The sequence below is a fragment of the Malaya genurostris genome, chromosome 3 (assembly GCF_030247185.1).
Source record: "Malaya genurostris strain Urasoe2022 chromosome 3, Malgen_1.1, whole genome shotgun sequence".
Lineage (NCBI taxonomy): Eukaryota > Metazoa > Arthropoda > Insecta > Diptera > Culicidae > Malaya > Malaya genurostris.
The window spans coordinates 16,632,915-16,647,519 of NC_080572.1; the positions used below are offsets into that span (position 1 = coordinate 16,632,915).

General features: G+C 36.9%; 1 protein-coding gene across 1 annotated transcript; it reads left to right on the forward strand.

Annotated features, from left to right (window-relative positions):
* The first annotated feature begins 327 nt into the window (after nucleotides 1-327).
* On the forward strand, nucleotides 328-3,904 carry LOC131436391 (uncharacterized). The gene is made up of 3 exons (XM_058605094.1): nucleotides 328-673; nucleotides 1,332-1,417; nucleotides 1,625-3,904. Exons 1-3 carry the CDS (start codon nucleotides 550-552, stop codon nucleotides 1,958-1,960), a joined length of 546 nt encoding a protein of 181 aa, XP_058461077.1. The 5' UTR covers nucleotides 328-549; the 3' UTR covers nucleotides 1,961-3,904.
* Nucleotides 3,905-14,605: the final 10,701 nt, after the last annotated feature.

Sequence of the window (14,605 nt, forward strand, 5' to 3'; positions counted from 1 at the left end):
TTGAAATTACAAAACCGGAATCAGAGCTGGAATTGTAACCGGATCTAATAGTAAACTAATATTTCAGCTCGTACAAAGTCCAAAAACATAATCAGTCAAAGCAACCTTAAATAGTTTTTGGGCAAATTTCAAGGAATGTAATGCTAAGACTTTGCTTTGTTTTGAAATCTCGTTGTTTCTACCATAGCTTTCTCTCAGTGCTTTTTTTCTTGTTGAAGCTACTAAAATTCTGTGCATATGGCAACTCTGGTAGCGAAAATGTGAAAGAAACGTGTATAGAACAGATAGAACACGTCGCTTCACTAGAAAAAGCGAGATAAAAAACAGTCCAGTGAGTTAACAGCGCAAGCAGAGAACAAACACATTTTGCGTGGAAGAAGCAATCTCATATTCGAAGTAAAAAGTGCTAGGAAGTGAAAATTTTATTACGTTCTGCAGATTTTTCTAAATCAAATTTGTTGTAGTGACAAGTATTGATTGTTGTAGGATAAACTTTGTCCATCGTAAAATATATTCAATTAATTTATCGGTTGACTAGAATACGGTTTTATGAATATGCCCTCGTCGAAAATTCGGAACGTGTTTCTAGTGTTCGCCGTACTCGGCATTTCCTGTCTGATGGCCGGCCCGGCTGAAAATGAAAACAGAGGTAGCATAGATCCGCGACTAGCAGGTAACATTTTGACAGAAATTGCAGAAAATAAACGACTGTAATTTCATTGATTGTTGAGTAATGAATCAATACGAAAAATATTGTGCATGAATCATCGCCGCTATGTTGCTCTACTACAATGGTATGCACGGTGTAGTTTGTACGATATCTAGCAGCGTCCGCTATATATGTGTCTGCGGCTACAGGCGGGCGTCAGATATCGCCAATATTATTTACATGTTAGCAATGAATGCGCCTTATTATTGGCCACTTTATCAGTATTGCTTTTGTGATAAACTTCAGCAACGGATGAGGTGACGATATCAAGTACTGAATTTAAGTTGTATTAGTACAGTAAATGTGCGTAAAATTTCTGATTTTTATTTGGCTTTTATTGTGACAATGTAGACTGCTAATTCAATTAAAGTTCGTTCAAATAAAGCTTTAAGATTCAGTTCACGAATCGAAGTTTTATGTTTTTTGGAAATAGTATTCCCTTCGAAATGTTTTGATTAGTTTATGCACCTTCGCGTTGCGGAATTCGGAATATTATCTGAATATTGAAAAGTTCTTTCAATTTTAATTATACCTTTCATATACTTGACATATGATGTAAATTGAGAAAATGTTATTAAATGTATGATGTAGATACCCAAATTTATGAACTTTTGAATTTCAGATGTTTTGCAAGGTGATATTACTACGGTCGATCCAGCAAATGATACAACAACAAAACCGACAACCCCGCCAACGACAAGCACAACGGTAAGATTTTAACGGGCTAAACAAAGGCGATTCTCCCTATTTCGAACGCATTGTTTATTGCCCCAAAGAAACGTGACACTTAGTTGTCTAAAGTTGACGTAAACTATTATTATCGATTTTTGGATATGGAACAATCAATGCCGATTCTATTAATTTCCAATATTAGGTTACATTCAGATTTTCTATAGCTTAAATTATTAATTTTAGGTTACTCCTGATACCACCACTGATTCCAACAAAAATACAACTACACCATCTACAACAACAACATCAACAACTACTACTAGCACAACGCCGGCGACAACTTCAACCACCCCGGCCCAGAACACAACTACTTCCGTTCCAACTCCAACTCCGTCGCCGACGCCATCTCCTAGTCCCACGACATCGACTACAGTCGCTCCACCAACTCCCCATTGTAGACACTTCGACGGTTATTCGTTCGTTGGTGGAATGATCCTCGCGTACGGCTCTCTAGCGATCGGTTTGGTTCTATGGAAGTTCTACAAGGCCCGCACCGAACGAAACTATCATACCCTTTAAGAAACCAGAAGGGATGTAGATTTTAAACCGATATGAGGGAGGGTGAGTAGGCTGCCAGTTGTCGACGTCCAGAGAGTTTTTTTTTCAGTTTCGAGAAAGACGTTTCGTTTGCTTTGTTTTTTTTTTTGGAAAATTTGACTGAATTGGAATTTTATTTTATCTTGATTCTCAACAACGATTCGTTTCTTCATTTAAAGTAGACTAAATAGATCGGAGGACTGTTGCTCAATAATTCAAATGCAAAAAAATAACTATTGGAATCTCAATTGACAAATCTAAGCTCGTTCAAATAGTTTTGAGCTATTTTATTTCTATCATAAAAAATAAACGCGCATAGTCAGCAGAATTTTAATCTATTTTATTTTGTTGGGCTGAGCTCCGAACTACAACCAAAATACATCTGGTGTTATAGATCATTTAAAAGCGTGAAACAATGCAACTGTTTCACTGTAGCTACCGCTATCGTCGAATAACAGCACGAGATGTTCTTTGTTTGATTTATATTTGCTTCGTAGCGAAACGTGTGTACTTTACGTTTTCGCTGCGATAAGAAATCGGAGAACAATTTGTTAACAATGTTGTATTTGCTTGCTCAGATCGTAACTTTCAATTGCGATAGATCTTATGTTTTTCATATTCTGTGAAAGGGTATGTTATCTGATGCAGGATTAGTAATTTTGCACATTTTTAAGAAAAATTTTGCTCTATTCTACAACTTGTGATTTCATGGATCTTTAGATTTGAATATTTTTAAATTCCTAAAAAATATGGTTCAATTTAAAAGTAACCAATTATAAATAATATATTTCCTAAAACAATGCATTTATTAAAACTAGTTTTGAATGTTTTTTTTGTGCAGGCATGTTCAGTCGAATTTATAAGTTATTTTGTCAGTTAACTGCAGAATCTAGTACGGAATACTACTTAAACTCAGTTCATTTTGTTTAGTTGAAACAGATTATTCCAACATTTACGATAAAAACTGTTTGTTATTAAAGAATGCATCATATGACTAGAAAAAATCTCTAATCTTCTTGTGTCATAAGAATTACAATCATGGAACCAACAAACATCAATAATTCAAACCATTAGCAGGAGATGAGCCAAGGAAAATGATGAATATAAGTCTGTAAATATAGTTGAAAATACTGAACGCTGGTGAATAGCAGCATCCAAAATAATCTCGTCAATATTTTGCCCGTTTACTGAATTCGGTCTCCAAAATAAATGTTTATAAATCGCATTGGGAAAAACTGAAAAAAGCAGACAGCCAACATAAATTGGATAAGATAGGGTCCACAAGCAAGCTTATAAACCTTAAATAGACTCACTTGGCTGAGCATCATCAGTCCAAATATGAAACTCATATGGGGATAGGTAAGAACTCCCTAGAGATGAATTTAAAACTTAATAGTAATGCAAAACGAATCAAAAGATCGATTAGAAAGGATGGAAAGTGCTCTTAATAAACAAACAAATAAAACTGAAAAAAGTAATTCAGAAAAACGATTTGATTCCAACAATGCACGAACGTAACCAAATCTATTTTAATTTAAAAACTTATCATGAGTGCTATCTCGATAAAACAAAATATATATCCATCCTATTTGTATCTGTTTCGGACACTTAATGCTTTTGGACGCGTTTTTCCCTAGCAAGGATTGATCCTTAATCCTATTATTTAGTGTATACCTTTACACATACATATATGATAAGCAATTTATCATGCATTGAATTTCCGGTAACTATTGGAGATGAATTTAGAAGCTTTTCATACTATTTGCACCTCAGAGAATCTTATTATTATTCACTGTTGGATTATAGTATCTATTATGTATGTTGTCTTTGGTATGGAGGGGATTCTTGTAATAATGGTGAATTGGTACTGTTCAGTCTTTTTTTTTTCTTATCAAAGAATAAATAATTTTTTTATTGACATAGTAAGCCTGAGGATTTACCTTTTCTTCGAAAACCGTGACATCCATTCATTGAATAGAGTTAATAAATGTACACCTTTCGCTTTAAAACTCCCTCCCATTGGTTGGTGGGCTTGACGGTATTGCAAACATCATCACATACATCACATATGGAACGACTTGAATAAGATGTTGATTGCATTACGCCTCCAACATCCGGGGAGGATGTTGAGGAGAGGCCGGTAGAGCTTAACTGAGCTCTTTTTTATGTTTTATTTTCATACTACCGACCCTTATTACCAGTGTGAAGTGGAAATTAAGTGGAGTGGACATATCCCAATTGGGTTTCACACGATGACAACAAATGAACGATAAATCGACTCCATCTTTGATGTTTATTGGTGGTTTGTGTATCATGGAATACTGTGGAATGAGATAGAATATAGTAGAATAGAATGAAATAATAATGACAACCAATGGGCAAACCACTGATAGCTGTCAAACGATGTTCATCCAGTTTATATTGTAAGGATGTGTCGTTTGGGACCTGAAGGGTGAGATCATGTGTGAGTGAAATGTAAGAGTAACTAGAACGGTAATAAAGGCCACCGTTTCAGCTCAGGACTAACGATCGACCAATAGAAGATATTTTTATGCACTATTGCTTCTTAGAGACGAGGCAAAGATTTTGTATTCGATTTTATTTTATTGAAAGTCGAGTAATAACATGGTGACTCTACTAATGCGATGACTTGCTACACTAATTTGAGTTAAAATCTATTCGAATATAAATAGTAACTCATTGTATGATGCTTGTTTGTGGAATACATGCAGGTATGTATGCATGTGTATATGTGTGTTAATGTGTGCCTGTGTGTATGTATGTATGAGTTTTTGTGTCTACAATGTACATTATACCGTGCCCTTGGGTCCGTGATACATTTCGATTGTGAGTCAGTGTACACCAGATGTTCAAAGGTGCCTGAGCGGATGGTAATACTGTCAAGGATCAATCGAAGATATCGAAATGTGAACATGCTGTAGTAATACTAATAAAACCCAAGTGTTAATATCATTTAAATAAAAACGCATGTCCCTAGTTCTTACCCGTCAAACCATGATGAGCGGCCGTACAAAGATGTCATTGAAAAAACGTGCTTAATCCACCTAGCAGTGAGATGATACCTTTTTTTTATCAATCCGCATGTGTTTTTGCATGAATATTTATTTCGGTATTTTAGTTATCATGACATTATTTCAATGACCGTCGTTTTAAGCAGTAGTTTGAGATTTTAATCACTCATTACCCTATAATGTCGAAACTGCAAATCGAATCGAATTTGAATCTAAACCTGCGACAATCGATTGAACGTGCCATGCGATGTCGAAGTAAGTTCCACTTTAGAGTTTTTTGTCATTATTTATGGTGCTTCCAGAGCCGGTATTCAGGAACCACCATAACCCAAAACTATTCGTATGACCATTGTGGTACCGAGTGCGACCCTGTCTCGGGAACGCAGCTATCAGAGAAAGAGAGTGAATGGAGAAAGGGTTTGGATGGAATAAAACACGCGTCTAAATAAATAGAAACATACGTTATTGAACACGTCTTAATAATATTAAATATCACATTACCATCTCGATTACTACATTGGCGACGAGGTAAATCGGTAGAGGTTAGTAAATAGGTAAAGAATAATATAAAAGAAATGGTTTGTAAATTCCGTTATCCGATTCTTGGAAAATTCGATGCAAAAATTTCGGTAGAAGATAATGGAAAGATCATTGAACATGTAGCGACATCCTACGTCGTTAACGGAGGTCAACAATGTTTGTTGGGCCGCGTCACAGCTATGAGTTTGGGTCTTCTAGTAATTGGGCTTTCGAGTACACATGGAATCAGCATGATCGAATCTACATGTAAACGTCCATTCCCTTAAAATTAGAGGTATTCAGGTAGAAATTCCTATTGATAACAGTGTGGTTCCAGTATGTCAACATCCTCGTCATCCTCCAATCGCACTGTGGGCTAGAATAGAGGATAAATTGATGTATTTACTCAATAGCGACATAATAGAACCTGTCGTGGGCGGTTGTCAGTGGGTCTCGCCATTGGTAACGGTAGTGAAGGATAACGGAGATCTCCGTTTTTGTGTTGACATACGTCATGCAAATGCAGCAATTTTGCGCGAGCGCCATATTATGCCCTCAATTGAGAACTTTTTGCCACGTTTTACATCGGCTAAATATTTCAGTCGGCTGGATGTTAAAAAGGCCTCTTACCAGGTGGAATTGAAGGAACATAGTCGTTACATAACAACTTTCATAATGCATAAGGGTATTTTCCCATACAAGCGACTGATGTATGGCATCGTCATCGCTCCAAAATTATTCCAGCGCATTATGGAACAGATTTTGAGTCGATGTGAGAATACTGTCAATTTCATCGACGACATTCTTGTTTTCGGCAGCACTGACGACATCCTTGTTTTCGGCACAGCACTATCAGTCTTGAACGAACACGGTATTCTTCTAAATCAAGAGAAATTTTTGTTCAAAGTAAACAACCTGAGCCGATGAGTCGTCGCCCGCTACCGTCTGGAACATGGATTGTACTGCAATGGATTTCCTAGATCCATTACCTTGTGGTTCGTACCTTCTTGTCATCATCGATTACTATAGTCGTTATAAAGAAGTGGAAATAATGTCCAAAATAACGGCCAGGGACACAATCTGTAAACTTGACAGAATTTTCACTCGCCTGGGGTATCCTCGGACCATAGCGCTCGACAATGCCAAGCAGTTCGTAAGTGCAGAGTTAGATTTATATAGCAAGCTTCACGGAATCGCATTGAACCATTCAACACCATATTGGCCGGTCTCGTCGAACGGCAAAACAGTTCTCTCGTAAAACGGTTACAGATCAGCGCTGCTCTAGGCAGAGATTGGAAAAAGGATCTACATGATTATCTCATTATGTATTATACAACACCACATTCGACTACCGGAAAAATGCCTACCGAGTTTATGTATGGCTACACGATTCGATCTAAGCTACCAGCTATAGGAGATATCGAGACCGCTCCACAAAACACAGATTTCCATGACCGTGACCAATCGTTGAAACAGAAAGGAAAAGAGATAGAGGATACACGCCGTCGAACTACTTGATCTTCAATTGATTTAGGTGACACTGTGCTTATGCAGAACCTTGTGCCAAGTTCTAAGCTGTCCACAACTTTTAACTCGAGGCGATACACAGTGGTTTCGCGATCTGGTCCTCGTGGAACGGTTGAAGGCCCTCAGATGGGGAAATCCTACTACAAAAATGTCGCTCACCTCAAGAAAATTATCGAGCTCGAGGAATTATCGACTAAAGTAACTGACGATAGCTGCCCCGAGGATCATCAGACGAAGATTTTCATGGGTTTGAGCTGGAAGATGATAATACAGAACGGATCCCGATCTTGTCAGATCGTCAGCGCAGAACGGTGAACAAACCAGCCTGTGTGTATATGTATGTATGTGTGTGTGTATGTGTCAAATAATCTCACTAGGTTTTCTCGGAGATGGCTGAACCGATTTTGACAAACTTATATTCAAATGAAAGGTCTCGTTGTCCCATACGGAATTCCTGAATTTCATCCGGATTCGACTTCCGGTTCCGGAGTTATAGGGTAAAGTGTGTTCAATATTGTACACCGTCACTTAAACCGGCGAAATAAAAAACGTAAAAAAAAATTCTAAACTGGGCTCAAAACAACACAAATCGATAGTCATTATCAGTAGGTAACTAAACAAACCGATTCTGGCTATCCTGGTTCCCGGTATCCGGTTCCGTAAGTACCGGAAATAGTGGTCATATATACCATATATATCTCATATATCATATATCTCACTCACTTTTCTCAGCGATGGTTTGATCGATTTTCACAAACTTGGATTCAAATGAAAGGTCTTCCGGTCCCATACGGAATTCCTGAGTTTCATCTTGATCCGACTTCCGGGTCCGGAGTTATAGGGTAAAGTGTGTTCAATATTGTACACCGTCACTTAAACTGGCGGAACAAAAACCGTACAAAATGTTATAAATTTGACTCTAAACCGTTATTCCCAATCTTAGGGTCAATTGAAAGGTCTTATGGTCCTACCAAAATTACTGCATATTTTCGGATCCATCAAACATTTAAATCGTAATTTAGAGTGCGTACTAGTAGAGTTTGTATGTCATGTTAGTTGGTGGCTGTACGAACCGACTTTGATTATACCGGTTCTCGGGTTCCGGTGCCGGAAGTGCATATAATAGTGAACCCACTTCGTTTTCTTAATGACGACCTACGCAATCAAAGCACTGTTTTATTCTGTATGTTATACTAGTTAATGCACAAACAATCTCTTGGTTTCTTTCAAAAATCGAAGAAAAATTTTTTGAATAGGTGGACTTAAAACTTTTTTGTCATGAATACGACTTACTTTACTATGGGGTGCCTTTTCAAAATTAGCCATATGGAAGAATGAACAGAACTTAATCGTGAATTTTATGACATGTATTGATGGCAAGCGCTTGGGTCGTGCTTTCATTTGGACTTCAATCGTCAGGTGGAGTCGTCAATGCTTTCATTTGGACTTCGGTCGTCAAGTGGAGCAGTCGGCAATGCTTTCATTTGGACTTCAGTCGTCAGGTGGAGCAGTCGTCAATAATGAGAGCAGACCTTTTGCGTGGTGTTAAATCTCAAACGCTTAGGTCGTGCTTTCATTTGGACTTCAATTTGGCAATATTGACATGTGGCCATCTGATCACAGACTAACAGACATGACAGTATGTGTAAATTCTTATAAAAATAATTTTTCGTGATGCACTAGCACAGACTAACAGACAGGACACTCAAATTAGATTCTCTAACCATATAAACAGTCATTTCGAATATTCCTTTAGTTGGGACAGTACTCGCATATGTCATGATGGCGCCACGTTACCCTATCAAATACATCCTGTCTGTCATCTAGACTGTGTTTATTTTTTTCATTTACCAACCGAGTTGCCATTCATACAGAATTACCTGTAATGTATTGATTTGTATACCTCCATGCGTATTTCATGCAGGATATAGATTAATTACATATTGCCAAAACTATATACAGAATTGTGCCTACTTCTCATCCTACAACGCAATACAAAATCGAACCCGTTTTGTTATAATATTTACTTGCTTCTGGTCTGCCGTCACTTAATTTCGGGTGAAAATTACCAACACAATCAAAAATAGTCTAGAAGAACAACGTCGAGTAAAATAAATGTTTACCTTCCAACATCGCTAAAAAAGTTAAATATATTATCAACGTAATCCAACAATTTATTGTGACGATTCATTATCAAATATTTTGATGAAATCAGGCAACCCTGCAAGCAGCTGATCGTTGTTGACAAACGAGGGGAACCCAACTAGTAAAAAAACTTTTACGTAACACAAGGGGTGTACCGATAGTAAATAGTTCGCGCAGTACAATATAGGTGGAACTAGTGCATCACTAAAAATGATTTTTATAAGAATTCACTCATGCTGTCATGTCTGTTAGTCTGTGGCACTAGTTCCACCTATATTGTACTGCGCGAACTATTTACTATCTGTACACCCCTTGTGATATGTATAAGTTTTTTTACTAGTTGGTTTCCCCTCGTTTGTCAACACCGATCAGCTGCTTGCAGGGATGCCTGATTTCATCAAAATATTTGAAAATGAATCGTCACAATAAATTTTTGGATTACGTTGATAATATATTTAACTTTTTCGCGATGTTGGAAGGTAACCATTTATTTGACTCAACGTTGTTCATCTAGACTATTTTTTATTGTGCTGGAAGTTTCACCCGAAATTAAGTGGCGGCAGACCAGAAGCAAGTAAATATTGGTTCGATTTTGTATTGCGTTGGAGGATGAGAAGTAGGCACAATTATGTATATAGTTTTGGCAATATGTATTAAATCTGTACCCTGCATGAAATTCGCATGGAGGTATACAACTCAATACATTACAGGTAATTCTGTATGAATGGCAACTCTGTTGGTAAATGAAAAAAATAAACACAGTCTAGATGACAGACAGGATGTTTTTGATAGGGTAACGTGGCGCCATCATGACATATGTGAGTACTGTCCCAAATAAAGGAATATTCAAAATGACCGTTAAAATGATTGAAGAATCTAATTTGAGTGTCCTGTCTGTTAGTCTGTGATCTGATTGTCATAGGTAACAAGTGATTTGCACGGGATTATTGTATCCTGACCGAAAGTCACATAAGAAGGTATAGGCCTCATCAAGCGCATGTGTAACAAACGTACGCCATTTAGAATACCGGGGAAAAAGTTCTTTCACTATTTTTTTTCGATAGAGAGAATCTCTCCGTATTGGGACATAGTTTTGTGAATATAAGGATCGATGACGCTTGAGGGAAGATCACGCACACGCACTTTTATAGCACTATCTTCCATATATACTTGAATGTTGTACTTAATGTTTTCGTGTTACTGTTCTAATGTCAAGATGCATTTGCTTTTTAAGCAAACCTTCTATTTCTCGTATCGAAGGTCGAATTTTGCACTGCCTGAAGTCAACAATAATTGTATTCTTTCGTACCGGCGGTAGCTTTTGTTCGTTTGGTTCACTCATTTCGAGATCGTTCTAATGTTCACTACACAATACTGTACTTGGTTTCTTCCGTCCTGAACGTAACCGGTTTTGTTTTAACGACTGATTTGGATGAGATGTGAAAGCGAACTGAACTTACGTCGTTGACAATGTATTGTAGCTTTCTATTGTTTGACTGAAATATAAAATCGAACTGTCAAAAATAACCATGCCTCCAAGCAGGATTATTTTTGACAACGACAAAATAACTGCTCGACTGTCGAATTTCAACTAAAGTCGTGGACCATCTCGCGAATTATTTTTTAGTTGAAATTTGACAGTCGAGCAGTTATTTTTTGTCTAGCGAAACTGTGGTCCATTTCAAAGTTTGACAGATGATAAGTTATCTGGAATTATTCTGCACTGGAAAAAATGTAGTATAATAATTGCGGTACTGGTCTGAGAACCAACCCAAACACAACCTGACAAAAATGAGCCTGTTTCATATGTGTTCCACTGAGTTCAGGAAGGCGCTAGTGTACCTAAACAATACGGGTGCAATGAATCACGAAACAACAAGATTATAAGAGAAACCAGTACTTCATTACGTCATTTACGGTCACTATGTATGCGTCCAGCAATATATTTAAAAGGAGCGTAAGTTTCATATTGTGACTCAAGCAAGAACTCTTGAATTAAATCAAAATATTGCGCTTTTTTCTAACAGCGCTGCATAGCAACAAACTTATCAATAACACACATTATAAGTCTCCAAACATGCGTATTTTGTAATCTATCCATCTTTTAATTTACTCTGCCCAACGTCTTCTCTTTGGTCTAAAAAGATAACTATTGATAGTAATTGATAGTTAGAAAATAAGTGTTTTTTGAAATGTGGTGTGTGACTAAAGAGTACCTAACGTATTTAGTCATATCAATGAAAACGCAAGGAATTAGTAGCATTTGTAGGAGTATTTGGTATCATTGGATGATCTTCTAACGACTCGGATAAAGATAAGCGAACCATAAATTTAATTTTGATTTGCAAATTAGTAGTATTGTTCTTCAAGATTCAGTAGAATACCTTACTTCACGTTCATTGTTCATTGATATGTGATGAACTATTTTTGAACCTTCTATTGATGGAAAGAGAAAAATTATACTTATACTAAACCATAGTAATTAATTATCATAATTATTTTATAATGTCAAGAAAGGCTAGCAAAATTTATTTTACGCCATTGTGGAACCAGAGAACCAAAACTTTTACTTATATTCTCTATGTATGGGAGCTGTCAAGTTGTCCACGGGTTGCTGAGAACATAAGAACTCCGAGCAATACTTACGTCGTTTGACAATGTATTGTAGTTTTCTATTTTTGAATGAAATGTAAAAAGAGATTACACAAAGTCGTTTTTACTAAAGATCTGAAATTAGAGTTTTTTGTAAGATTTTTTTTTACAGTGTCGGAAAATAACTATCGAACTGTTAAAAATAACCATGCTTCCGAGCAGGGTTATTTTTGACGACAAAATAACTGCTCGGCTGTCAATTTTTAACTAAAAGTTTAACTAATTCGCAAGATGGTCCAAGAAGTTAAACAGATTTCAGCGAAGACAATTTTTTTATTGCTTCAACATCTTCTTGCTCGGTAAGCTTTTCCTTCTCGGTAAGATTTACTCTTTTCAATTTCAATTTAAACTAATAATCGCCTCCTGATTAGCTTTTGTTTTCTGAGACAGCGTCTTCTCTTGTTGTCGGGTGTTACTCTGAATATCTTTCTTTTCTTCCTCATCTTTTATTCATTATTTATTTTATTTGGAGCAGAAAACAGCTCACTGGAGTTAGTTTCTGTCAAACTTGCACTCCAGCAGGCATAAACCCTCCTCATCTTTTGCATCAACAGATTACAATCATCCAAATGATATCTAATGATGCTAAATCTAATGATACAATAACATGAGGAACGATTTCTTGATAACATTACGTGATAAATGAAAGTCGAAAGAATTGAAACATTTGTTAAATATGCGGCACATGCCAGCAATGGACTTGTTATATTCATAATTAGTTCTAACAGGAAATGAAAAAACTAGGATCGAAGATTACGACATCGAATGTCTAATTGTAACAATTGCAATAGCTCGGAGCAATCGATTCGCGACTGAAGTAGGTTTGCCACAAAACTAACCTTACAAACATCGCGAAGGGCAAATAATAAATCGAGACCAATCAGTTTGCAGCGGTTATGCTAACTCGGTAAATTTAAGGGCTGTCTCCATGGAAGACGTTGGAGAGTGAATCGGGCAAATTTGCGTTGAATAGCGTAAATGCGTTGGATCCCGCTTTGGTAATAACCAGATAAAATCAGCCTATTCGGGAGCTGAGCGAACTAAAACGTAATACAGAGCTTACAAGCATCATAGATACATCAGTGAAGTTTTTAGTAACGCGGAAAATAAATCCTAATAACTTAGAGGCTTTGGAGATAGTAAACTCTATGTGCTATTTAAATTTAACTTGGGATCCAGAAGAACACTCGGGTCTTCAACAGACGATGCGCGTTCGAGAACAGTTATATAGTAGTGAAATATAGTCGAACTTGAACACAGACTTTTTGCGTCTAAAAGAGATGACGGAGCATTTAGTGGCATATAAAACCATTTTGTTGATGTTACATCAATTAGTTAAATTATCCAACTGTTCTTGTAGAAACTCGAAATCGGTGAACGATAGTTTCATACACTTGATCGAGAAATTTAGATCGTTGAGATACAATAAAAAATAAACGGTCCAAAGTGACTTCCTTGAGGAACTCCAGAGGTAACAGCAAATGATGAGGTTGGACAGTCTCCTATTTTCACTATCATTTCACGACCAGTTAGATATAATCAGACCCTGTCAGCTTGGAACGAAATCAATCTTCAGTTCAGCAACGCCATCGCACGGCGTCTCATTCAACATGTCATTTCAGTTGTATGAGTGCGCAATGCTGCTATTTTTGCGCGCACGAATTTGACATTTATCTCCCCTACTTCTATGTACGAGATTCGATGCGAACTCGCCTGAGGGCAGCATTCTCGCAAAAAAGGATGTTGCCAATAATTTGTTCGGGAAATGTGAGAGCTGGATATCTTGTTAATATGACGTCTTTGATATAATCCAATTGAAAAATGATCCGTTTAATCCCAGTTCACTTAACTTAGAAATCGTTCAACGCAGCAACGAAATCGGTGTATATAGAATCTACTTGTAATCGTGATTGTAAAGAAGGTATGATGAAGGTAGTGTGTAGGTTACTAAATTTGTGGAAGTTGAACACTTTGGCATGAATCCATGCTGAGTCTGAGATATGTAGTCAGAGCAACTACGTGTTATAAAATCCAGAGCTATATTCTCAAACGGCTTCGATACAGCGCACAAAGCAGCAATTCCACGATGGTTGGGTAGATGCACTAGATGAATGTTTTAATTTTTTCTTCTCCGCTTCTTTTCTTGTCCAACTTTGTTTGGTAAGCCTGTCGTGCAAATTTTGCTTTAAGACTGCGATTTCTATCACACACCAAATATCATATATATTTGAGTGCGAAAATCTTCATTCGATTTCCGCATTAGAATGGGGAAACGCAGTCATATATATCGAAAAGTTTTTGTAATTCCTGGTAACTGCTCTGCTTAAATAGCAATTTGTACCACTCGAGACCGGGGAGCCTTCTTGTAAATTTTGGTTTTAACAAGGTGAAAATTCACCAATTCAGCCAACTCGACCAATTGCTGAAACGTTCGCCCATCCTTAATTTTTTGGGGTTTCCTAAAACTCTCAAAAATGTACAAAGAACTTTTTTTTAAAAAAAAAAAGATTCACTAATGAAAAATGTTTCTTGAAATTCGCGCCATAGCATTAAAATCTGAGCAGAAACCGCGTTGAATCCGCGAAAATCGCGAAATCTGCGAAAACCACGAAATCCGCGCGACCATAACAACCCTGTTATTTGAGTAAAACTGGGACGAGTTTTGTTATTTTTATCCATTTTTTCCTTTTTCAAATCAAACAGAGTTAATATATTTGTTCACATTCGTTGTTAAAACGGAAATGCTTGTTTT